Source organism: Uloborus diversus, chromosome 6, assembly GCF_026930045.1.
Source record: "Uloborus diversus isolate 005 chromosome 6, Udiv.v.3.1, whole genome shotgun sequence".
Lineage (NCBI taxonomy): Eukaryota > Metazoa > Arthropoda > Arachnida > Araneae > Uloboridae > Uloborus > Uloborus diversus.
In genome coordinates, this window is record NC_072736.1 from 85,869,355 (window position 1) to 85,896,910 (window position 27,556).

The 27,556-nt window shown below is 31.5% G+C and overlaps 1 protein-coding gene across 1 annotated transcript; it reads left to right on the plus strand.

Moving 5' to 3' along the window:
- The first annotated feature begins 5,215 nt into the window (after window positions 1-5,215).
- On the plus strand, window positions 5,216-27,376 carry LOC129224848 (BRISC and BRCA1-A complex member 1-like). The gene is made up of 8 exons (XM_054859395.1): window positions 5,216-5,723; window positions 7,719-7,777; window positions 10,847-10,967; window positions 11,982-12,063; window positions 12,236-12,260; window positions 13,965-14,079; window positions 20,347-20,433; window positions 27,203-27,376. The coding sequence occupies exons 1-8, from the start codon at window positions 5,382-5,384 to the stop codon at window positions 27,374-27,376; spliced, it is 1,005 nt and encodes a 334-aa protein (XP_054715370.1). The 5' UTR covers window positions 5,216-5,381.
- Window positions 27,377-27,556: the final 180 nt, after the last annotated feature.

A 27,556-nucleotide genomic window follows, 5' to 3' on the forward strand; every position in this document is an offset into this window, starting at 1 on the left:
TTTTTCTCCCCACTTAAACTACAGGACAGGATTTGAATAACTGCAAATAACTCCAATTTTGGAAAGGATAGGTAGCAACTGTTATCTTAGTCCACTTCCGATTGTCAATGCACCTTCTCTGTTTCTGACTAAATTCTGGAAGCATTTTTCAGCATGTTGGAATATAGGTCATATTCATCTATCCATGATACAGGGTAATGAATGGAATTGCAATCTATATGAAAAAATCTGAACAAAAATTCAATTTATTTCAATCAAGGTTTTTTTTTTTTTTTTTTTTTTTTTTTTCACAAACATTCACTTCACAAATAGTATAAAAGAAAATAAATTACAAGCATCAGTATATTTTGCCCTGTCTAATCGAAACTCCCTAATTGAGTAGATGGGAGTAAAGCCTATAACAAAATTTATTTTCTTTATTTTTCTATGCTTATAAACAAATGAAATTTTTGATTAAACTTGTGTTTTGTCCATAGTTATTAGTTTTAGGAAATGATACTTTGGAGTAAAGAATTTTTAAAAATTTGATAATAATAACCACATTTTGAACATGTGAATATTTTAAAGTTACGTTGCATTTCAGAAGACACAAAGATTAATCTTTGCTTATTTTGTTACTTAAGCAATTATTGACAATAATAGTTTGCCCCAAAATCTATAAAAACTACAAATTCTGTTTTGGTACCCTGAATTTGATTTTAATTGCCTCATTGAGAAAAATTTCTTTGTTTTCCCTTTTTTTTTTTTTTTTTGTGTGTGTGTGTGTGTGTGTAAAAATGTTAGAAATTCTATATTTGTAATAAAGTTTACAGATGTAATCACATCAAAAAATAAACTGAGCATTAGAGACTTTTGTTGTAATCTTTATGTGGTAATGACATGAACTGTTAGTATGGAATGAATGAGTTTTCTTCATGCTAAGTTGTATTTAAAATCTCTGTCAAAATTAAATGTAAACATTGCTTTTCCACAAACATTGAAAATAAGTACAAGTCCTCTACTGGTGCTGGGAATGATTTTTTTCTTTGTTTCACTAAGAAACTGTCTACTTTCTTTTCTTTATAATATTGTTTTGATTTGAAAATATTGTTCAAAATGTAAGTAATAGATGCATGATGTGATGCAGAGAAATAAATAAATAACAATAGATACATTTGTTTCTTATTCATATGAGTTGAAAATAAGTCATGTTTCAAATTACACCCCCTCAACTCCTCAATTTATTTCTGATTATTTCTATCTGCATCAAAATTAAAGTAATAATTTTCAACTTTATTCAAATTAATATTTTAACCAAGAGTGCCTACTGAACCAATAAAATATTTAGAGGTTCTTGGTATTCTTTCTTTCTTTTTTTTTGGGGGGGGGGGGGGAAGCTGTTACCTCGTTTTGACCATCTACCTATTTCTAGTATTGAACTTTCAAATTTTCCTTTGCATATTTTTCTTTCAAATTTTTAATTTAATGTTTAACTTAATCACATTTAAATCAGAAAATTGTACAGCGTAAACTTAAACATGCAATTTTAATTAGCATTTTTTTTAATAGCAAACCATTTTAATTAGTGATATTGCTTTTTAGATGGTTACAGGAAATATTTTTAGATTTAAAACTCTTTACAACGTTTGCCTTTCCGAAACAAAAGCAAGCAATTTCTAATGTGCATTATCTGTCGTTCATTTATTTATTTTCATTTTCTTACCTTTTTTATCTCTTTATTTATTTTGAATCAATTAAATTCTAACACATGGAGGTGAGAATTCACATGCTGCGAACCAAAAAAAAAAGAAAAATTATTACAAAAAAAACTGTCGGCAGATTTAAATGGATATATTTTTGCTGAAATTAAAAAATAATAAATTATTCCTTTGTTTTAACTGTAAAAGGCATGTGACAGCAAAGTTGCACTTTTGAAGATTAGCACATTAGTGACTGAAGTTTTTAATTAAACTAATGTTTTCTTTTTCGAATGAAAATGCTGAAAATTTTGTGTTTTAAATAAAGTTTATAGATACAATAACACCAAAAAGTAAATTGAACAACAGAGATCTATGTTGTTTACAACAACAACAAGATTACAACAATAAGATCATGCTATTGATCTGAAAACTTGCATGAAATAAATGAGTTTTCCTCATGCTAAATTGTTTTCAATTTTTAGTTTTTGCTTTGTCATAAAAATTCAAAATAAGTACAAGTCCTTTTTTGGTGCTCTGAATTGTTTTAATTTTGTTTCATTAAAAAAATGTCTACTATCTAACTACTTTTCATTCTAGTATTGTTTTGGTATAAAAATGTTGTTGAAAATTTTAAATAATAGATAGTATACTATCAAGAAATAAATATAAAATAATGGAGACATCTGTTTCTTATGCATATAAGAATGTTGAAAAAATATGTCAAAATACACCCCCCCCCCCCTTAACTTCCCAATTTATTTCTGAATATTTCTATCTGCATCTAGTTTCAAATAAAAATGACCTCTGATTAATATAATTTCAGTTTTCAACTTTATACAAATTAATCTATTAACTAGGTGTGCCCACTAAACCATTAAAATATTCAGAGGTTCTTAATCTCTTTTTTTTTTTTTTTGGAGTGGGTTGGGGCGAGATAGGATCCCCGCAGTGTGGGGTGCCCCACGTCTTAAGGGGTCCAACGGCCTATGAAATTAAAGAAAAAAATTGAAAAAACCTAGCACTAAGACTTATTTAACGTTACAAATATACACTGATGGCCTCTGGGGAGGGGCTATACAGATTTTGTTGCAGGGAGGCCTAAAATGTATAGATCCTGGCCTGGATAGGATACCTTGTTTTAAGCTTCTACATATTTCTTTTATTACTCTTTCAAACTTTCCTTTGCATATATGTGGGTGCCACACCCCTAACAGCACCCACCGCCCGCCCCCCACCCCCCCGTAGGTGGGCATCCTAGGCATATATTTCCTTTCGGAATTTTTAAGCTAACGCTAAACTTTGTTCCATTTAAATCAGAAAAGTGTATATTTTTCCTTTTATAGAAAAAAAAAATAAGTAATGCTTTTGATATCAATACAAGAAATATTTCTATGTTCAAAAATGTTTATAAAGCTTAATTTAATGTAGCAAAAACAAGCAATTTTTTATGTTAGTTATTTGTTGCTTATTTATTTATTTTAATTTTCTTAATCAGTTTTTATTCTTTCATTCATTTTGAATCAATTAAAATTATAATTTTCGTTGTCTCGGAATCTTTTGATTAATTTAAAATTGATCGTATTAAGAGAATAAGGTTTAAGAAAAAAAATCTGCTCTTAATTTTGATAACACAGGGCCATTTTGTCTTTTTTTAATGTTTGAATCAAAATCGAGCGTTTCATTTATTGACTGCATGCATTTTCGAATCCGCGTGCTTTTACATCCTTCAGAACCTGTTTCAGCCACTCTTCCCGCTCCCGCGTGTGACTATTTTTTGTAACGAAACTCGAAAGCGAACAAGGAGCCAATCTTGCAGCTCGGCGGCAACCCTATCTTCCCCCTGTAACCGGTTGCGTTTTCCGAGCGTAGCTGTTGTCGCAACTCTGAAAACTACGTTTTCATATTCGGAACTCCAGCGCTCGAATACGCTACCTTACGGTGATTTATAAAACTGCGAATGCAACTAAAACTTTGCCACGTTGCGTTCCATGTGTGTCTGTTGACGTAAACACAGGCAGTTTGTTCTGAGTATTTATTAACGCAATCGATGTGTCTTAGTTTGCTTTCAGCTACAGAAATTAATTCGTCCCTTAGTAGTATTCTCGAGCTCCTCAAAATAATGTTAGTTTTCATTATTTCCTTAATAATAGGTGAAAGCGAAAATTCTGGATTAACAAACTTGGATAACGTTATACAAGGTAAAAAATTTTATTGTTTTGTATGAATTTGTAAGAATATGGGAGTTTTTTTAATCTTAAATTAATTAAACTTACCATATTTTACAGCAGCATTTAGTTGGAATGGACAGTATGCAAAATATTTTCTTGAATATATTATCGTAGAACAAAATGAATAACCGAGAAAGAATTTACTTTATTCCTTTTATTCTCAGCTGAAAGGTTTCGCCAAATTTGTTTAGGGTTATAATTTTGGCATTGTGCGAGCAAAGTAGCCTTGGCGAGATTTCGCGTTTTTAGTTAAACCATTTTCAAATTTTATCATGAGTGGAATAAAATGGTAGTAAGATTACAGAATTCGATAAGTAAAAAGAAATAATTGTCAATCAACTGAAAAGAAAACTACCACCATATATCCGTGAGAATTTTGTTGATGATTTGCATAACATGACACAATTAAATCGTAACTCAGAAATTAGAAAAATCGAAACAGAAAATTTTTAAATTAACCGATTCGGGAATTCAAGAGAAATAACTCAGCTACAAATGGAAAACAAGCGCTAGCGGTATAACTTTGATATACACCCCCAAAAACTACGCGCCAAATCTGGCATTCCCTACCGACTTTTTAGGGTTGCTGTTTCTTATTTTGGTGTTGCCAATTTAGGTTTTTTCAGCTTTTAGGTTTTTGATGGTGCCAAATTTAGTATTTTCATGTATTTTGTACCATTTTTTGAATTTTTTTTAAAGTTTTGTGGCAACAATTTTTGTGGCAACAAAGTTTTGTGTCAACAAAAACAAAAAAAGTCGCCAAATTTCCGATTTGGGGGGGTATATCAAAGTAGTTCCGCGCTAGCCAAAGCAAAGCAAAGAAGTATCATCGTCTTTTGGTAATAATTTGTAATGTCATATTAAATTTTCTAGCATTAATTGTTATTCTTGTCAGGCCACAATTATTATTTAGTTTTATCAAGAATTGATAAATATCGAATTCAACATCGTGAAAATGGCTGCTTAGAACTACGAACTACGTACTTTGCATTAATGTTTGACGTTTAGTAATGCTTCTTGAATTCTCATTTCTTTCTACGTGGGTCAGAATATCAACAAGACTTTGAAAATTAATTTAAAAAGAATAAAGCGAAACAATCATACGTACGAACAAAAATCACAACACTTTTAGCATTTTCTTCGTTACCATGTGCGTTTGTTTTAGTTTTCAATTCCGCCATTAGACAGTGACTTCAGTGCCCCCTATAGTTCGTTGGAGTTGCGAATAGGGACTCTAAATGCACCCAAATTTTCGACTTAAAAAGTGAAATAATCGTCATCGATAATGTTTGTAAACAAAACCAAAAAATTGCTAAATTGAAGAAGAAATGTATTGCATTTTGTGTTTATGAAGACATGTTTGCGTATTAACTATTTGTTTCTTGTAAAATTTTGTAAATTTTCTCTCATTAGTTTTATATTTTCAATTTCGGAGGAGTCTGTGTGAAGATATAAAAGGGAAAGGATTATAGCGATGTCGTCCGACCAAGATGATAAAAATGTGTGTGATGACAACATTCCGGAAGATCAAGCACCAAAATCGAATTCTGACTCAACTCAAATAGTTATTAATCCTGAAACGACAGAGAAATGTGACAGTTCTTCTCCATGTAAAGAAAATGTTGTGCATGAAATTGATTTGAGTAACATACCACTGAATGAAGCAAAACTTATAGACAGTACTTACAATGCAAATATATTGAAAGCACTAACAGAACCTCAAATTAAAGCATCCAAAGATTCTTTAAAAACTGAAAAAGTTTTTGCTTCGTATGTTCATCCGTGTGTGCCAAAAATAAATAGACCTGAAAAAATTGTAAGTCTGATAACACTAAGTGATCTTTAAAGTTATTTTGTACTAGTAACTCCCTGATATATGTCACATATACGACTTGGGTTTTGTACTAATATTTACTTTTAGTTAACAAGAAAACGAATTTTGTAAAATGAACAAAACAAGGAATAATTTTATAAAGCTAATGCATTTATTGTTTAATAAGTAATGAATCTTAATTCTGACACTCCTCTATATGTACACATGACCATGTGACCCACCAAGATGAGTGAAGAAATTTTTTTTCAAAATTGAAGTCAAATATATTTTTTTTACACTTTTGGACAGATGTTAATTTTCAGTTAGTGTCCCCCCCCCCCCTTTTTTATTCTTTTTTCAGTGTGGTTGGTTTCTGAAAAAGCTCTTGATATTTCTTCATTTACTTATGTGAGCAAAAAAATGCGCTCAAAAACCAATTTGGTGCAAAAGCAAATGGGAACCTGAAGCAGAAAGGCAGCACACATTTTCAGTATATTTCTTTGAAAGAAATATTGCGATATTTGGTAACTTATCAGATAGCTTGGAAATTTTGCTCTTGGCTAACCTTTCTCGCAACTTTCATAAGTGTGAAACTAGCTTTGTGTGGTAAATGAATTTGGTTGACCTATTCGAGGTATTAGAGGAAGCATATATTGCCTCCTTTTTCAGTTTTAATTTTCATGCATAGTCATTAAAACTATTTTTAAATAGCATATAAGCAAAACAAAGACTGATCGCCTCTCTAACCATGTTCTCAATTAGAAACACAATGATAATTGACTTACTTAAATTTAACGTAAATATTATTACAAGGGCTCCCATCCTGTGGGTTGCGACCCCAAATGGGGTTGTGTAGCATTACTTGTAGAGTCATGGCACTATTACTACTTTTAAAACATATATGACAGAGTTTTTTTAAACATTATTGTAGCATTATATACAGTCGAGTCTTGATAGCTTGAAGCCCTGTAATTCGAAAATTTATTTATCTCGACATTTTTATTGGGTCCCTAGCTCTTAAAAAGACTGGGAACTTCCTGTGACTCAGACTACCAATAACTGAAAATTTTTAGCAAGTCCCATGTGACTTCAAGTTATCGAGAGTTAAATATATAAAAAATGAAAATATAGAATTTTTATTTCCCTCTGTAACGGTCTTGATTACGGTTATAGTGTGCAAAAAGTTATCATTGTAATTTTTGTAGATTTTTAAAAAATGATTTTAACTTTATTCTGCTTTGTGCCATGTCCTCCAAATTGATTATGGGGCTCCTTTACCATATCATGCTCCAGGCTTTGAAGTTCATGTTCCTATATTTTGTTTTTACTTATTCCATCCTGGGCCACATGGGGGGTAAGTGGGGGCTCAAGGCCCCCCCCCCCCTAGAAATTAGAATTTTCTTGCTTTTCGTGCTTTTTACTTTGCAAAAACGTAAAAACATTTCTTCTCCAGCTGGTAATGAATAAGTTATTAAAAATGTCAAGTTTTAGTAACTATCTGTACTGAAATTCGTTTCCACGGGGAAAATATCCTGCTAAACCATAGGAAAAATATCTTAACCCCCCCCCCCTTAAAATTTTGTATATGAGCGCTCATACTGGGCCCTATTGCTGTTACACCTGCCAACCCCCCTCTATTGAGGGTTGTGTTTGTGCCTAATTATTTCCAACTTAGAGCACTTGTTCTCTGGCACCAAAAAATGATGTGTATGGTTGTAGTTTTAAATACAATAAAAAGTTTAATGGATTGAATAACTTTTGTGTCCTAAAAGTGTTTCCAAACCATTTGCACACCAACAAAATTTTTCATGTCATATTTTATTTGAAGTTATAGGTTAAAAGTTTATTGTGGATTGAATAATTTTTATTATTTAAAAATATTCCCAAAACATTTACATGTTAATTGAGTTATTTATGTCACATTTTATTTCAAATGATATTTATTTTTAAAAAATTAATTCTGAAAATGTTTTTTTTTTCTTCTTTTCTAAATTTTAGGTGTTTTGCTTAGATATGTCTTCTGACATGGAACAAATACCATTCAGATTTGGAGATGGGTAATTTTTTTTTTTTTTTTTTTGCGTGGTGAAAAATTTATTTATCCTGTATGAAATAATAATAATGTATAGTGAATGCTATAAAGTTTTCATGATGTCATATAATTGTGTCTGTTAAAATGTTTTTAGTTGCTAAATTCATTATATTTATTTATCTATTCTTTCTATGTTCTTTCCCTCGTAAAATTAGATGACACTTTGTTTGATATCTATATCAAATGAAAAATTTGAGCATATTGCTGAAATCCTTAAAACTGAACATCAAAAGTTTCTTGGTGAAATTCTGTGAATTTCTTCTTTAAATTTAAATAGCATCCAAATCTTTATCCTACTCATTCTCACTGCAGTACGGAAAAAAATTTGGAGACCTTATAATTTGAATACACCTTGTAATATTTTTTTATTTAATCTGTTACTTACTTACAGGTGAACAAAACTATGAAACATGCATATTCAAGCAGTGAGGTAAATTTTGAATGGGATGAATTTGTAGAATCTGAAATATTTTAGGGTCTTGCAAAATCCTGATGAAACATTTCATAGTCTATTGAAAGCTATGATACAGTAGACCCTCGTTTTACGCTGGGGTTACGTTCCACGGAAATGACGCATAAATCAAAACCGCATAAATTGAGACCTAATAGTAGTGTTAAAATAGGGGTTTGGTTCCGTAGATAACAAAATACTTCATTCTAGTGATAACTAATTGTATAATAAGTTTTATGTGTAGTTATATCGACTTTTATGCACAATATGCATAAAGAAAACATAAATTAATTTCGTGTTCTGTTTATAAAAAGGAGCTGGCTATGATAGTCTTTTGGCAGTCATTAGGAATTTTTCTCTGTAATTCTTTGCATAGTATCTTAACGCATCCATGATCACTTGCATCATTTCCATGATAGAATTTTCCTTCACTAACAAATCAGAAAGATCATTTCTATTGTCTAGGAATGGCTCAAAATTTTCAATGTGAACATTTTTGGTTGTGCATCACCGACGTCGATATGCTCGTTGGTTTTGACCTCCTTTGTCACTTTTAAAAGTTCTTCTTCCAATGAGTTTTGAACTGTGTGAGTTTAATAACTTTACTTCTGGAAAGAGCTCTGGAACCAATCTCATAAAATGTCTCCAGTGGCCCAAGCTCGATTATTAGCACGCAAAAATGCAGTTAATTAATCTGCAATCTTTAGGAGTTTGGATTTTGAATCAGGGGAAAATTTTATCTGTTTGCTTTGCTGCATCTGCATAAAACCAAAACTCATCCACATAAAATAAAATAAAGGTGTCAAGTCATAAACGTATAATTGAAACTGCGTAAAACGAGGGTCTACTGTATTAGTTTCTCTGTTTTAAATCTCCTTATTATTCTTCCTTACACCATTTGGGAAACCGAGCCTGAGTACAATATATTCAACAAACTGACAGTCTTCTAGTAGTAAGGTTGAATGTCATGCAATATACCAGACAGGGCGGTCATCACATCCAAAGACTGCAGTTTTGTTCTTATTAGAACTCATCCGTCTGGATTAGAGAATAACCAAGCTGGAGGCAGATGTCATTTGCCTCTATAGTATCTACCAGTTTGTTGGCACTTTCAGCTTCAATGAGATGACATCTGCTTCCAGCTCTGTTATTCACTAATCCAGACAGATGAGTTCTAATAAGAATAAAACTGTAGTCTCTGGATGTGATGACCGGGCTGTAGTCTTCTGCTTAAACATAAGTGTATTAAAAGTGGTTGTCTAACTTTTTCCGTTCAATGTTGTATGTTGTTGTCACGAAAATATATTCCACAGATAATCAGCTAATTAGATTAAAAAGAAAGATAATAATGAATACAGTAGCTTTAAAAAAATTAATAATTCTTGTATACATTAAAACTAGCTAAAAACAAATAACAGTGTATGTGAAAAATGGATATAAAAGCTGAACAAAAATTGCTCATTATTGCAAACGGATGACACACATGGAAGCAAATGATACAAACATATTGACTGAAACAGATCAAGCTGTCCACAATCAAAAACATGTAGGGGAAGGGTGAGGATTTTTTTTCTAACAAAACTGGTCTGGGCACACGTCTCATTAGTAACTAGTTTTAACTTATGCAATTACGTTATGCACTGGATAATGAAAGTCAGGTAAAAAGGTGCTCACCTGCAAGATCCCCGTGTGTCTAATCGCATCTAATCTGATATTCTTTTCCGGGCGGCAAGTAATCCGTTATGGTCCTAAATTGATTTGCGTATATGTTCTGTAGTAGCACCAATGACGAAGCCTAAATATATCTAATAACATATATTTTAATGAACGATTAAACTACTAATGCTACACTAGACTAATTATTACACACACGCATTAAAAAATACACAAGATTGGTGGAATCGAGTTCCTAACAAAGTCCTATTCATTCGGAATCAAGTTCCGTGTTCCGTGAAATCAAGTTTTACACTCTCCAGCCTTCTCGCTCGTCCGCGAGAGGGCGCTCCTACAGTTCACAGGAGGTCGAGGTCGCTTTCGCAACACTAGTGTAAATCTAAAGCAGAAAGTCGTGTAGATTTAAAAGTTTAATATTTCAACTAGTAGTGTAGATCTAAAAACCAAGTTTCAACTAGTCAGATTTTGGTAACCTTGCAAGGTTTGATGCCATTGGAAGGGGGGGGGGGGGGATATGAATGTCTAAAATTAGATGTTTCACTTGTTAAGTTAAAATAGGTACATATATCTACATTTGGTTAGCCATTGCAGAGGGGAAAATATTTTGAATGTTAGGAAAGACTGGATACTGAATCTTGTGATAACTGAAATCGGTATAACTCTAATATTCATTTATTTCAAAGATTTGAGAAGGTCGTGGGAACTTCTTATAGCTGGAACTACCAAAAATTCAATGATCTTTGTTGGAGTCTTGAGACTGAGTTGTCAAGAGTTGATAGTCTTTTTTTTTTTTTTTTTGAAACAGTACTATTTCAATTCACAAACTCTTGATTTTATAAACATTTTAATATACAATATCATAAATCTTTTGTAGAACATTTTTAAACAGTTGTTATTTGGTATTTTCAGATCAGAGCATTCTCCACTGAGTATGATTAAGAGGACAATTGAACTATTTGTTGAAAATAAGCATTTTCTGAATAGGAAGCATGAATATTCTTTAATGGTCTTATATGAAACTGCTACATGGGTATGTTCTGTGATTTAAATTTTTAACCGAACTTCATTTTTGTCATTGAACCGACAAAAGTCTAAATGTTTGCATGCATTAAAATACATAAAAATTTGTTTCATTAACATTAGAACATTTTTTTTTAAAGAGATTATGTAGAATTAGGCAAAACATCTTTTAATTTTAAAGTCATTCATATTTTATATAAATATGTATCAAGTGCTAACATCCACAGCTTAGCTACTATAATGTAGCATAATATGGTAAATCACTTTCTACAAAATCTTTAAAAAAACTTGTGGCACTGACAATGGTTAAGCATATATGATCAGATACAAGTAATAATTAATGTGACTGGTTTTGAAACTTTTAACGTATTCAAGAATTTTCCAAACCAAAATTGCTGTTGAATAGCTTTTAATACAAGAGCAGCAGCATTTTAATTTTTTATGCATGTTATTACATCAGTAATTATACAATTCTCAAATTTGCTATTCATTTACAGACTGATAGGTTACTTAAACTTATTTTTTATTTTAATCTTTTTTTAAATATTATTATTATTAATAATGCTGGTTTTGTTTAATTAGTATTTTATTGGAAGTGAATCAATATTAATCTCTGATTTTTTTTTATATAAAGGTGGCAAAAAGGCATGGTTTTGTTATATTTTCAATAACTGAATTTTATTTTACACTAAAAAACAAATTACGTTCATAGTATGCTTTTTTTTTTTTGCATGAAAGTACTGCCGTGTGCGTTAAAGGGCAGTAACTGCAAATTTAAAATTTTTTTTTGCATTTTTGACATCTATTGTACATTATCTTTATTGCACAAACTCGCTTGTTTGGTTTCCACTAAAAAAATGGCTCAAAAATGAAGCCTAATTCCAACATTTCCCTTTTGTTAGTTTTGAATCATAAACACGTTTCTTCAAATATCTCGAAAACTCATTTCTGCAGATACTGCCATTTACCTGCACATGGCAGAGTAGTGCTAATAATTGTAATCATATTTGTCGATTTTTTATAGGTTCGAGAATTTACTAATGATCCAAAAGAATTAATTGATTCATTAGAAGATCTCAATGAAACTCAGGCTTGTGATAGTTGTGGTATCCTTAAAATATGAAGTTAACCTTAAACTAATTGGCTCTCCATTATGTGTGCATTTTATAATGTAATGTTCATTGTGCATTCATTACAGAGTAGAATTTTTGTTTGGTTATTTGCACTGAATGTTATGTAAAGAAAATTAACATTGTTTTTGTCCTTAATATTTGAAAGATTTATCATCTATAGTTTCCTTATTGTAAGTAATTACTGTAACTATTATCCTATGTTTTTTTTTTTTTTTTGTGATTAAAATGAAATGGTAATTGTAGATCTTGATGCAAGAAAGAGAGAGCTACATTTTGTAAAAACTTTCTAAAATGTGTGTGTGGAAAAACATTTTAAGGATTCATCTTTAAAGATTTTGTCTAAATGTTTAACATAGGCATGCGCAGGGATTCAGAAATGGGAGTACCACTGTACCAGGAGGTTGAAATTGCACTTGGAAAGGCTCCCCTTCTTGCTCGCTTAAGGAATATTTTCAAATATTGTGACTAAAAACCCTTTTTAAAGCGTATGAGATAAGAAACTAATAAACGTAAAAATATAAATTTTAGTTACTTTCGTATGTGTTAATGGGGGTACCACGGTAATCCTGGTGACCCACCCCCCTGCACACGCCTATGATGTTCAATATTATGTCGGAATCTCTCTTATCTTCCTTTAGTAAAAGGTAGAGGTATCTCTTTGCAGCAAGGTCTTCAATCCTAATGTTTACAGGTTGCTCATTTTTACTTTTCTTGAGATTCTTTATAAATATCTTTGTTTATAAGTAGTAAAGCTGTTCCAAATTCCATTAAGGTTTATCTTAACACTCGTAGATTTTCTTTCATGGTTAAAACTTACCATTTCTAAATCTACGTAACCTTGGACTAAAATTTTACTTCTTTTCTTTTTATTCTTAATATAGTTAGCCATCATTTTCTAAATGAATTCAATATCTCGTAAACTACTTTCATTAGATAATATATTGATGATCCACCCACATTTTTATATTATTTGCATTAAAAAAAACCTCGCAACAGTTAACAGTAGTAGAGTTGTAAGTGACTACTCTTGAAGAAAGGTTAAGAATCTGTTGTACTTTATACACAATATTGTATTTGAATGTGTTGAAAAATATTCACTGCTATGAAAATTAAGAATGGAGCTATGCTTTAGAATCAAGGATATTCATCACATTTCTTTACACAATGAATACCAATTCTTACTAAACTCAGGAGAAATACATAACTCTTTTCATTAAAAAAAAGATACACTATGTAAATGCTAGTCTCTTAAAAACCTCTTGAATATTTTTTAAAAAGATCAGAATTATCTTAATCCATTATGTATCTTTTATCGCTTTTACTTTAAATTTTAGTGCTGTTAAGGCCCTTTTTTTCTCTCTCTCTCTCTCTCTTTTCAAAAAATAATTTTCTATGTCTTGAAATTCTAAAACAATAAAAAACTTATGTATGGGATTTTAGCTTAGAATTAATTTTAAAAAGTAATTTCACTAACTAAAATTAAATTTTTGCATTATAGATTTAAAGCAAATCAATGGTATAAATCAGTTTTATAACAGTATTATATTTTTTGTGATTATTTCTACATTTCTGCCTTTACAGTTTTACTATTGTAGTAATTCTTATTATTCTTATGTATCTGCTACATAAGAGTAATAAGAATTACTACATAAGAATTTAACCAAATTCTTTTTATTTAGTAAGTCTGTGTTAAATTTTTTCATGGATGAATAAATTAAAAAAGTAATTTTTTTATTCTTACCTCTTATGTTGTAGGTTGTTTTTGTTTTTTATTATGTAATGTTTACTTATTTTTATTTATTTATTTTTTAATGCTGTTTCATTTTTCTACTACAAATTATCATCAATGTAACATGTACTCTATTATATTGTAGAACTAACAAGTATGAACTGAAAATACCCAGCAAAGTATCTCTAGTCACTCACATCTATAGAGTTATTTTAATTTATGGAAGATCTAATTGCGTTACAACTTTTTCCAGTGAAGAAGTAAGACATTTTTATTACTTCTTAAGGTATAGTTTTCTCCACAATTCAAACATCTTAGAGGTTTTTTTTTTTTTTTCCCCCAGTAAAATGTAGGGTCCCCAGGTTTGTCTTCATAACTAAAGTAGAAATTTTGCTCGAGGTTAAACGAACCTGGTGTATTGTTGACCAACATTATGAATGTTAAAAATCATGTAGCCTTCAATCTTTTGTCATTTTCTCTACTCTATTAGTGGCAAAAAAAAATTTTAAACCATGCCAGCAATATTTTTAAAAGATTCTCTATTTGTTAAACTTTAAATTCCACCCCTCCCCCCACCTCCCAAATAAATTTCATAATCAATCCCATTAAAATCTAAAAATCTGTGCACTTTTATCTGTTTGTTGATCCTCTAGAAATATCTCCTCTAGAAAGACCGAAAGTTAAGAGTCTATCTTGGTCTTAGGTATTCAAATCTCTACTTATTTCACTCAATTTTATCTTTGTAGGACTTAAACTAGCAGAAAAATTAAATAAAACTTTTGTTAACTTACAAGTTCAAAGTTTATAATGACATCTGATGAATGGCAGCATCACAGAGATTCTCTGCCTAGACTTTGGGATTCTGCCTTCTGCCAGAATAACTTAAAATTCCAATTTGAGCAAACAAGAATTTAATTAATTTAAGCAACTTGAAATTCTAATTTAAGTGAAAGAATGTTAACTGCAGTTTTGATGGCAGTGGCTAGCTGCTGCTTGCAGCAAAGAAAAATGGCATAAAAAACTTACTAACTGGTCCCCATAGGCAGTGAGTAATGATAATGTTAGATAACAATAAAATATTCTTACACTTATACTGATAAAACATTTATGGCTCACAAAAGATGATTGTAGAATAAATCTCAAAGTATCTCAGCCAGTTAATGTTAATTGGTTACAGCAGGGGTTCCCAAAGTAGATGCCATAGCACCCTGAGATGCTGCAGGGACAGACTAGGATGCCGTGTGGAAATTCCAATTATTCAAAAAGTGCTGTGAATAAAAAATTTGAGAACCCCTGGGCTATACAGACCTTCTAAAATCATAATGCTTTTCTTTCAAATGGTTTGAATTTCCCTATTTTTAATTTTATAAGAATACAGGGCTCCCAAATGGTCCGCTTTTCCCGCCAAAGCCTTTTTTATGGTAAAGTCCACTTTAGACCGCTTTTTAACATTTTGGTCCGATTAGTCCGTTTTTATATTGTTTTTCCTAAATATCAGATTTTAAAAGTTTTTCGTTTCGTTAAAAGTTACTGTACACCCTAAGGCGCCGCCACAGCATGTGTTAAACAAGGTTCGTACGCCCATGAAAAACCTCGAACAGTTCTTGGGGGGAAAAAAAGAAGTCATTTTCAAGTGCTTGAAAACCTTGAAAAAGTATAAAAAGTTTCTTTATTGCTTGAATTCTTTCAAAAATCATTGGATTTTGCTTGTGATTCTTTTAAAAATATTTCATTAGTGCAATTTTCTGAGCATATATATTCGATATGATTTATTGCGAAAAATTGTATTTGTGTTTGAGGTTTCAACCCTTTTGCATTTTGTTAATACTTTGATGCTTTTTACAATCCAAAGTGATTTTGACATGTGCTACCTTAGCTTAGCTTATTTTTTATTTAATTTCAATAATTAACGAAAGAATTATTTCGGAAACCATGGCAGCAGTGAACTTATTCAGACTTCGCGGAAAAATACTTCTCACGTTTGAAATTTCAATCCTTTTGCATCTTGCAAACATTTTGATGTTTTTGACAGTTGGAAGTTATTTTGACATATGCTACTTTAGATTAGCTTATTTTTCATTTTATTTCAATGATTAACAAAGGAAATATTTTGGAAACCATGGCAACATTGAATTTACTCGGACTATGTAGAAAATCGTTTCTCACGTTTGAAATTTTAATCCTTTTGCATATTGTAAATATTTTGATATTTTTCACAATTGGAAGTTATTTTGACATATGCTACCTTAGTTTAGCTTATTTTTCGTTTAATTTCAATAATTAACGAAGGAAATATTTTGGAAACCATAACAACATTGAACTTATTTGGACTTCACGGAAAATTGCTTCTCCGTTTGAAATTTCAATCCTTTTGCATCTTGTAAACATTTTGATGTTTTTGACAATTGGAAGTTATTTTGACATATGCCACTTTAGATTAGCTTACTTTTCATTTAATTTCAATATTAAATGAAGGAATTATTTTGGAAACCATGGCAACATTGAACTTACTCGAACTTCACGGAAAATTGCTTTTAGTGTTTGAAATTTCAATCTTTTTGAATCATGTACGTATTGAAATAGTTTGCCCAATCGAATGTTATTTTCCCATAGGCCACCTTAGATTAGCATGTTTTATGTTTAATTTAGTAGAAAATAAATAAATTTATTTTATGGAAAACATGCCAACATTGAGCTTGGTTCGTGAAAATTTTCTTCTCTGAGCTTTCAATTGTCTTGCATCTTATAAATATTTTTATATTTATGGCAATTAGAAGTTATTTTGACATGCTACGTTAGATTAACTCGATTTAATTTTTATTTAAAAAACTAAAAAATTAATCATTTTTGTGTTGTTTAATTCAAGTTTTAATAATCACAACAAAACATCAAATCAACATCTAAACAGAATTGCTGTCCAGAGAAAATTTTTTGAACCAATATTAATTAATTTATCTGTTTTTTTTTTTTTTTTTTTTTTTTTTTTAATTTAATCAAAGGGAACAGTGGTGGAGAGAAAAATGAACAACTCTCTGAAATTATAAAAGGAGTGTAATTAAATTGTTTCACAAAATCCTTGAAAATTTCCTTTCATGAAGCAGAAATGACTTTAAAACTTCCAATCATTTTTGAAAGCATAATGAGTTAACCTAAACAAATGTTTAATTTAGTTTTAGTTTTTCCTTCTTGTTAAGAAAAAAAAAGAAGCATTCTAATTTTTTTTAGAAACTTGGTAATGATTTAAATATTTGTTTTATTTTATGATGTGAAAATTGGAACTTGTGTTCTGGGCTGTTGAGGGTACTTTACCTTTTGTGAATGTGCATGTTTTTCCTGCCATTTTATTACTACAGAAACTTAGATAATGTGCTCTGATTAGAGATGTAAAATTTCCGGAAATTTTGAAGTGGTGGGAAAAAACCGGTTTTTTACCGTTTTTTTCGGGAAAATTTAGAAAAAATGGAAATTTTGATTTCTTTATGAATAAAATCAGGGTTTCTTAATAGCTCTATGTTTCTTGGAACATATAAGGGGTTAAGCATTAAAAAATATATGCTATCCACGCATCTTCTTTTTCTGCTTGACAGAAATACACATAAAGGTAAGATTAATTAGAAAAAAAAATCTTTTTGTTTTATAACTGAGAGCTTTCATGGTCATATAGCCATGGTCATATAGACCAGAAATAAGTCCAGTCATCATTCAACCATTAATATTGGGTAATGTGTGTCTAATCATAAAAATTACATTTTATATTTTAAATTGCCTTTAAAACTTGAAATATTAATTGAAATTTTCGACTTTCAAACTTTTTTTTTTTCCGAAAGAAAAATAATACAATGTTACTGTCTGAAAATAAAAACTATTGAGTTTTGATTTTTTCCAACCCAGTCTAAGTCCAAATCAAAACTAAACTGGTTTTTCTTAAGCTGAATTAAAACTTAAACTGGAGTTTCAGTTTATTCATATGGCTGTGCTAAGTATAGTAGTAAAAGTAGTCATACCAGCACTTTTGAACAAAACTGAGTTATTAGAACCAAGTTGCTCTCTGTTTTGAAAAAAAAAATCTGAATCAAATATATGGAAGAGCAAAACTTTAAAACACAATATCTCAGCTTGAGCCCAACTTCAAGTTCCACTTTTTTGCTTAGCACAGCAGTATACAGGGTGCAGAAAAAAAAAATATCGGACGAAAGTTGTATCATCGAATGGAAGAAAGTTAATTTCATTTTAATAAGTGCCTAATTTATTTTTGTTTCTCACTTTATTAGAACATAGTTTACAATATATTTCCTAGTGTATGTATTGTTTTTTGGTTTTCTTACAATTTTGAATAAAATACCTGCTATTTTAAGTTGTTTATCCAAGTAGAATGACAGTTCGTTTGCTTGTTGTGCCCCGGCAAACAGTATTTGAAATGGTATGTCGTTTCGAGTGGCTTGGAAATGATCGTCGATGTCCGGAAAGTTGACAAAATGAACAATGAACATTTGAGTTAATCGTCAGGTCACCGAAAAGTGAGTTCAATGAAATCCTTGAGTTTCCACAAGAGCAATCTTTCGTAAGATGGGAATTTGTGACCGATAAGTGCGACTGAGGGAAAAAACAGCTCAAACAGAAGTTTTACGAGTTTCAAAAAGTTCAGGCATTTGTTCTCCAAAGATGCCAAAAATGTTTGTGACGGGCCGCAAGGCCACGCTGAAAGAGATAGTATTCACCTAGCTCATATCCCCCAGAACAATAAGAATTGGTCTGTAGCCAAGCACCTTGAAAAATGTTAAATATCGCCAAAATCCGAAGTCAGGCTTGGTCTGTGATGGAATCAGCACAAGCAAAAAAAAAAATCTCTATTTTTTTGTGGATGAGGGCTGTAAAATGAATAAAAAAGTGAACCAGAAGGGCATTTTAGAAGTTTTTGTACTTCAGTGGGCCTAAGAGCACTTCAGCAATGTGAACTGGACATTTTCTTTGAAATCCACTCCGATTCATACGGGCAAAAAGACAAGAGTGGTATAAGGCGCATTTTTTTTTTTTTTTGACATATTATCTTTTGAGTGGATGCTCTACTCGCTGGACCTCAATCCCATTTTTACACTGTATGGCCTATTTAGGAGTCGAAGGTCTACCCTGAACTACATGCAAAGCCCGACTAACTAAAAGTGAGACCCAAGGCCCACAATAATTTTGAGGCCCCCTGAAGGCTATTATTTTTAAAATGTGTGTATTTTTTGTATAGTTGTAATGCTATGCATTATTCTTTAAGTAATTTGGGGCCCCTTAGCAAGAGGGGGCCCCAGGCCCAGGGCTAGTAGGCCTGCGTGGTAATCAGGCCCTGACTACATGTAAGTTAGAACTCTCTAAACCAATTGCTTTATAGGGAATAGGATTGATTAAAGGATTTGTGGCCCTTGAATGAAAAATTCAATAAGCAGTTGCATCTCTGTATTACTGCAAAAGGCTGCTAGTTTGAAACCAATTAAATTTATTGATTGCTAAAGGTCTACTCATATTATTATTTTTTGTGTTTTGTTAATCTATTCATTTTTAATAAAGTTGTATGAAAAATTGCATACCCGGGGTTTTTTTTTTTTTTTTTGCTGCACCTTGTACATTTGATTCGCACAGTCAGCAGAAACATAGTTTTGTAGTTGATGTTATGCTTGTTTGTTTCATGAAGAAAGAAAATTACCTCAGGAATTCTTCACTAAGGTTATTGGTTTAAGCTTTTTTGCAAAAAGTATTGCTAAACGTTTTTTGATCTATATACAAATTATATTATCATACAAAAACTTGCATTAAGGTTAGACAGAATTTTAACATAAAACAAGGGGGGAGGAAAATTGCATCAGAATTTAAGTATGAGAAATTTCTAATCAGTTTTTGCTGAAAATTTCAATTAAAACCCTGAAAAGTTTAAAAAATTCAATTTTATTTTTTTTAATTTTTCCGAAGTGGAAATTTACTTCTTTGGAAAAAAACGTTTTTTTTTTCGGAAATTTTCTGGTTTTTATTCCGATTGTTTTCATCTCTAGCTCTGATACAAATAGATTATTTAAATTCTCTAAGTGCCATCCAGTGTATTATGATTGTTATTACTTCATGTATTTCATTAAATGTGTGTGTGTGTGTGTGTTTTCGGGAGGGGGAGTGAAAATCAATTCAATCTCTCCACTTTAAATTGACCATAAATTTAAATAATATTTTAACAAGTATGTTTACAACCTGAGAAAAGATAGCAAGTGTGCGGTGGCTCTTAAAAAGTATTTTACTTTTAGCTGATACATTGTAGAACTTCATGTTTTACTTTTTGTGAGTTTTAATTATATCTTCAGTATTATATTTAATCTGAATGCTAAAACTTTAAAAATATCAGTATTTCTAAATTCCATATTGTATATTCTGTATCAAAATGAAACTTCAACTGTCTACTTATTAGTTTTCTACCTGAAAAACTACATAAATACTTTAAAATAACTACACTTGATAATTGTTTTTTTTAACATAATTTTCATTTTTTTTTCTAACAGAGTAAACACATCCTTATGAAACATCCCTTGTTGTTTTTAGACGTCATGTATATTCATGAAACTCCATCTGATCAAAATAAAAGTCAAGTAAGATATACTTTATTTAAAACCTTTTTTTCATTTTTAGTTTGTTTATTTATTTTTTAACCAAAAATATTTTTTATAAATATTTAATTTTTCAAAAAAAAAATTTTTTTAACCAAAAATCTTTTTTATAAATATTTAATTTTTCAAAAAAAATTTTTTTAACCAAAAATCTTTTTCATAAATATTTAATTTTCCAAAAAAAGATCTGTTAATTTTTTTTTTTTTTTTGAAGAAAAGTTCATCAGTGTGTGTAGTTGTTTCTCAGTATAGAACTACATGTTTTTGAGCTTATGGTTTTAGTTAGCAGTTATTTTTTCTGCAAGTAGCATTCAGATTTGAATGTATACATACGGTGAGTTTTATTCCTGGTTTTGTTATATTAAACTTTTCCAATTGGGTTTGAAGATACAAAAGTAACATTTCCGTACGGGAAATTATCTTGGAACACTTTTTCCTTCTAAAGTATGGTGCTATGTTCCATTGTGCACTCGTCATATGGTCTGCAGGGAATAAGCGAGGGAACATTTAAAGTGTGAGCACATCTACTACTTGACAAAAGCTGGAGCATACCCTTGTTTTTCCAGAAATTTCCTAACAGAAGACACTGACAGCATTGATCCAAAACTTTGTTTATTGAACTTGTTTTCAGAGTAAACAACATTGTTAATATTAGAGAGCAAAAAAGTACATCCTTTATTTATATTCATTCAGAATTTTTGGTAAAACTTTTATTCCCCCCCCCTTTTATATATATATATATATATATATATATATATATATATATATATATATATATATATATATATATATATATATATATATATATATATATTCAAAGCAATAGCACTAAGATGACGAAATTCGCTTTCATCAAAATGTAGGCTTTTAGTCTTAATAAGAGCTTTTCATTATAGTCCAGTCAAAATAAGGAAAAAATACCCTTAACATGGACAAAATTTCAACAGAAGGTTCTTCAATTGTTTTTATATCAGTAACTCGAATAGAATAACCTATCCGAAATCAGACAATTTTGGGTCACAGAAACACCCCCAAAATCAGATTTAAAAATAGGGGGCTAGTGGCAATTATTTTCAAAATAGGTCAGCTAGTATACTTCTTTAAAACACATAAAAAAACACATTTAGCCATCTCAACTGGAATAATTATAGACAAAACGTTTTGGTTAATGTTTATGTCACAAAAATTAAGCAGAACCACGATAACCTATCACTTGGATAATTTGACCATCCGAGAACTCGATGCATTTGTTTTCCTGTCTAGTACAATGTTATGTTCATATAGATGGAAAAAAATATGATTACATGTATGTTAAGAGGTAATTCTCCTTACTACTAACAAAAACTAGACATTAAAAATCTGAGGCCTGTGGGTCGTATATGGCCCATACTGCATGCCGATCCAGTCTGCTGACCAAAAGACACATTGAAATTTTTGTTTAACTTATTTGTCAATCCATAAATTATATTATTTTCCTTGTTTACTTTGGCCACATTCTTATAATGCCAGTTTTTCATTTATTCAAATAAAATACATATGGCTTGCGACTTTGAATTTATGAATTATGTAAAAGTTATGATCACTTTCTTTATTAATAATAAAACTCAAAGTTTATCTGGATCTCTGTCAGGATATCTGTCCAGATGTCTCTCTGTGACGCACATAGCGCCTAAACCGTTTGGCCAATTTTCACGAAATTAGTTTGTAACATGGGCGTGTGAACCTCGAAGCAATTTTTCAAAAATTCGATTTGTTCTTTTTCTATTCCAATTTTAAGAACATTTTACCAAGCAAATTATCATAATGTGGATGAGTAAATTACCAAATTATCATAACGTGAAACCGTAACATGAGGGAGCAAATGAACATAGCAAATTGGCGAGAAATTCATTATCCATTATTTGTAAATATACAGGTGAACCAAATGACCTTTTAATTTTCTACTACGGGCAAAGCCGTGTGGGTTCCGCTAGTATTAAATAATTTAGTTGCCATAAATGGAAAAAACAACGTTAGTCAAGCACAATATGGTGAAAAAATAATCATTTTAATCTTTTGTGAAACTCCATACGGTCAAGATCTCTTTTCCTTTTTAATCGAGTCCAACTTTTGGATCAGATTATGTTTCAGATGGAGGATCTCTCTTACGTCACCTTCCTTGGTACAGTAACAATACTTATGACCACATTGCTCTCTCTTATGTTAATTTTGTTCTTTAAATGTAGGGGAAACTTACTGTTGTTTTTGATGGCTACAGAGGGTTCATAACAATCAAAGATGCCTCTCACTGACGATGCTATACAAAGACCAGTAGAGGCATTAATGTCAGTTCATGCATGCATTCTTTTGGAAAAAAAGAAGTTTTTGGCAAATGAAAAAAAACAAGCAAGTGATGATTTTCCTTATGAGTGATTTATTGTGGAAACAAGGGAGTTTTGTTCTAAGCGTTGATGGTGATGCTGATGGGAAAATTGTTCACGCTGCAGTAACCTCCTCTGCACATGTGCCCACCACTGTAATAAACGACGACACTGATTTGTTGATTTTGCTCGTGTGTCACGAGAACAATAATGGGTTCAAGCTGTACTACCGCAGCAATATAAGGGGAGGATCAACTCCCAATCCTGTCTATGGTATTCTGAACATGTAATTTTTACTAGGTCATGTAAACTGCTACTTCTTTTTCTTCATGCTTATACAGGCTGTGATAGTAAATCTAGAATTTTTTCAAGTGGGAAAAAATTCAGCCCTTGTCAAACTGATGAAAGATGCAGGATTCTGTTCTTTTGCAAAGGTTTTTCCACTGACTCATGCTCGCACTCAGAAAATGCAGTCGCTGAGAGAAAAACAATGCTTCAACTATATGAATCTCAAGCCTTGGAATCTACAGAAATACTACGGTACGGCATCGAATGTTGTAGCAAAGGTAGCAATAGCAAAATCTTTTATTACACCTGAACGTTTACCTCCAACTGATTCGCCCACAAAATATCATAACTATCGAACATACAAAAGTTTGCAAGGACAGGCTCAAACCAGATGATTGGGGGTGTTACATTTAAAATAACTCATATTATGCAATACTTTATGACTTACCACCGGCCCCAGGCTATCTATGGTCAAGAACATGATTCATTCTTTCTGCAAAGCAAATTGTGGTACATTATGATGTGGATGCAAGCATATTCAACTGCACTGCTCCACAGCTTGTGGGACATGTCAAATCAATGACTGAAAACTAAAGCGTTAAATTCTATGAGTATGATGATGGTGATGAAAAGAAGAAATTTGCAATTGTTTTGTATGTATTAGAAGTTTTTATACTATTTGAAGATATCTAAAGTTTTATATTTGGAAAAGAGAGTATTATTATGCCATGAAAGGCATTAACTAATTTGTATTAGTCGTATTTCGAGCTAAGCATTTACACCATTTTGAAATTCTTTTTTAAAGGCCAGATGTGTTTACTATTTGGGCCACATACAGATCGCGGGCCTTGAGTTGTAGACTCTGGTTTAAATAGTAGTCAAGGAAGTGAATTTCTATTAACATGTGCAGTGCAGAGCAACCTTTTTTTTTCTACCCATATAAATATAGCATTGTACTAGAGAGGGAAACAAATGTGTCGGGTTATCCGGATGGTTGAGGTATCCAAGTATTGAGTTATCGAGGTTCTATCAAATGTGTTGAAACGTTACCCTTAATTGAGGCTCTCGACCTATAATTATTACGGTTGAGGATGCTAAATATGTTTTATTATATTTTTAAAGAAGAATAATAGCTTACCTGTTTTGAAGATAATTACCACTAGCACCCCATTTTCAAATCTGATTTTGGGTGTGTTCCCATGACCTAATTTTGTCTGATTTTGGATATGTTGTTCAGTACCGGCTACTAACCCAAAAACTGTCGAAAAAGCTTCTGTTGCAATTTTGTCCTTATTGAACCGTATATTGCTTTGATTATAATTGTGGTATTTGTCCAATCGACATATCTAAAGTTTGATAATATTGCACTTAAGTAGTTTTAAAGAATCTACCATAGGTGTTATGTGCTTTTGACATCTGCTTAGACACTTCCCTGTGTAATTAATCCCACACGAGCTCAATGGATGGCAAATAATTAGACTGTGGTGTTTACTGCCTTTTTGTGATGATGTGAGCAGCCTTTCTGCTTTTCATACAATTACTACATGACTTGGAAGCATGTTCGGATCATTATCATGTTCTAAAACAGAGCCACTCCCCAAAATCTGTGTTCCTGACAGTGCAATAAGTAACATTAAGATATTGTGATGCTGTTTATTGGTCCCTTATACCATCGATTTTAATTAAATCACTGACTTGTGCAACTTCAAAGCATTCTTAAACAGGGACACTGCCTTCTTCATAACAAAATCAGCCTTCACAGTGGAATTGGATGAAAAAGTTCTTGGGATGAAGTCTTACAAAGTTCTGTCCATGGGAGCTGGGAAACTAAAGTGCAGGCTCATCAGTCCACAGGACCCTCTACTGTTCTGCTTTCGTCCATTAGATTTGTTTTTTCCCAGAAAAACTTTTTTTTAAAATATTTGTAGCTCAATGGAATGGAACTGCACCACCACCTAGACAATCACAATTTTCCAAGTGCCAAGCCATCGATCTATCTGATACTTGTTGAGAGCAGCTCTTTCTCAGTTCTCTTGATATTTCCAAATATGTTGTACATTTATTAAGCTTTATCCTCCCGAAAAATGGTTATTTTTGCATTACCAGTTTGTTTTCTTGTAATATTTTCACTAGTTCAAGATCTATCAGTAGTCGACAGACTGGTCTGACTAATATCTTCAGCCATGAGGCGTTTTCCACAGAAAATAAACATTTTTCTTTCAAAATAAGCACTCCATATAAACCTAAAATATAGCATGTGTTTTATGAATAATGCTGTTTTTTTTTTAAACAAGTCCAATAAACAAAGTTTTCAATCAGTCAGTTGAGAAAAACTAGTTTGTACTCAGAGTTTTGCCAAGTAATGTATGTTTGTGGAAAGCAGCCAACTGTTTCTTTTGAGGTACACCAATAAGAATTGGTAATAATAGAATTGGTCACCACTCATTGCTTCTTGAGGACTTTCACTCTACTTTGGAAGAACACTTTTCGTGAAAACGGAAAATAATTCAAGAACAAATGCCTCCCAGCCCAGTGTTTGTGAAGAAATTTCTATCATATTTAAGTAGAAAACACATTTGTTTGATAAACATACTTAATACCAAACACGTGGGTCATCAATAATTGCACGCTGCTGTGTTTGAGGTTTCAATCCGGTTGCCTTCTGCAAATATTTCAGTTATTTTTGGAGTGGAAAATTATTTAACTATATGCTAGCTTACTTGACTTGAGTTTGCTGGATGTATTTTTAATATTAATAATCCCCCCCCTTTATCTTTTGTTATTGTTAAATCATTGGTACTTTTTACTTTTTGTCCCATTAATTCATTTTGTCATAAATTTTAAAGTATTGTAACGCATGAAATAACTTTCTAATATATGTATCTAACTATGTTCATTCTTACTCTGACAATTTTCTATCTACATGAAGTTTAGCTTGTTTTTCTAAGAAGGACTTTGATGCTTACTAGCTTGCGTTCGACGAACCTCACCCGTCGACCAGTGAGTAACCGGTTGCTTACTGCAGTGTTCTTGAGAGCTACCGGTTAACTGGTTGCTTCTGATGTCGTTTTGCGAGCCTCACCAGTTGATCTACCGGTCAACCACAACTCTAGCTATTTGATTGGTTGATGGAACTGTGTGACATTTTTGACCAATTAAATGTATTTTTCACCTGCGTGTTATTCGTCTGCGTCATGTCTGCGCAAGTAACCTGTGATCAACCGAAAGCGTTCGATGAAGCATTGGTTTGTGAACAACTGGTTAGTAACCGCTAACGTCATTGCCTGTCACGTGATTAACCAACCGGTCGTTACCGGTCGTGCTTATCGAACGTAAGCCTAGTAGCACAGTACCACCTCGTTTATCCAGCCCTTGTTTATCCAAATTATGTGGATCAAATTTGTAGCTTCTTTAAAAATTTATTGTCCAAATAGATAATTTGAAACTATGATAGTAAAAACCTAACTGTAAGTTTGCCAAACATTCACTTTTTATCTTGATTAAATGTACAGCTGCTGCATAGATTGTGCAATAAATTATGTCAATCTAACAAACACCATTGTAACTGCAATATGATCATAAAGTGTTAGATTGACCTTGCTTTATTCAAACAACACATGTGTTTTAACCAGAAGACTGGTCCAATTCTTTGTTAAGAAATTGCATAAAAAGTTTTTGATTTTTAAAAGGAATTCTATGTAATTTTGCTAAAACGGTTTTGTGTCATCGTAATGAATGATAAGTCTGGGTACTGAAAGATTTTCTTTGCTTATTCCCATACTACCCAGGTTATCTGGATTTTTGATCATCTGGATTGCCCTTGGTCCCAACTAATCTGGATAAATGAAGTTCCACTGTAATGCTTTAAGTCCAGCTCTCCTCATGCAGCATGAAGTTCTTAAACATATTTATATTTTCCTTTTGTTGCTTATTTAAGAACTGCAATTTAAACTCTGATAACTCGATTTAAACTCTGTGCAATTTAAACTCTTATAAAGTTTTGGAAATATCAACTAACAGGATTGAATCAACTGTACCATTGTACCTACATAATAAACCTTTCTCAATGTTATTTATATATTGTTTTTTTTTTTTTTTTTCAGCAAATCTATGAAATGCTGTGTGACCTAGATGAGCAAAACAAATCTTATATTTTTGAAGTGATACGGAATACCACAAAATTGCACAACTGCATGGCGAAATTATTAGCTCATCCTCTACAACGCAGTGCTCAGAAAGATGCTAATTATAAAATTCGTTTTCCATGTCATAAATAAAATACTTTTTTATGTTATTGAATTGTTTGAATAATTTTTCGAGTTTTACTGTTGAGTCATTTATTCATTTGGTGGGGATTGTCCTTGTGTGAAACTGAGCCTCCACTGAATAAAAAATTATTATCTTTCTTATTCTTCCAATGCTAGCTTGAATTTTAGAAAATGAAATCTGATTGTAAT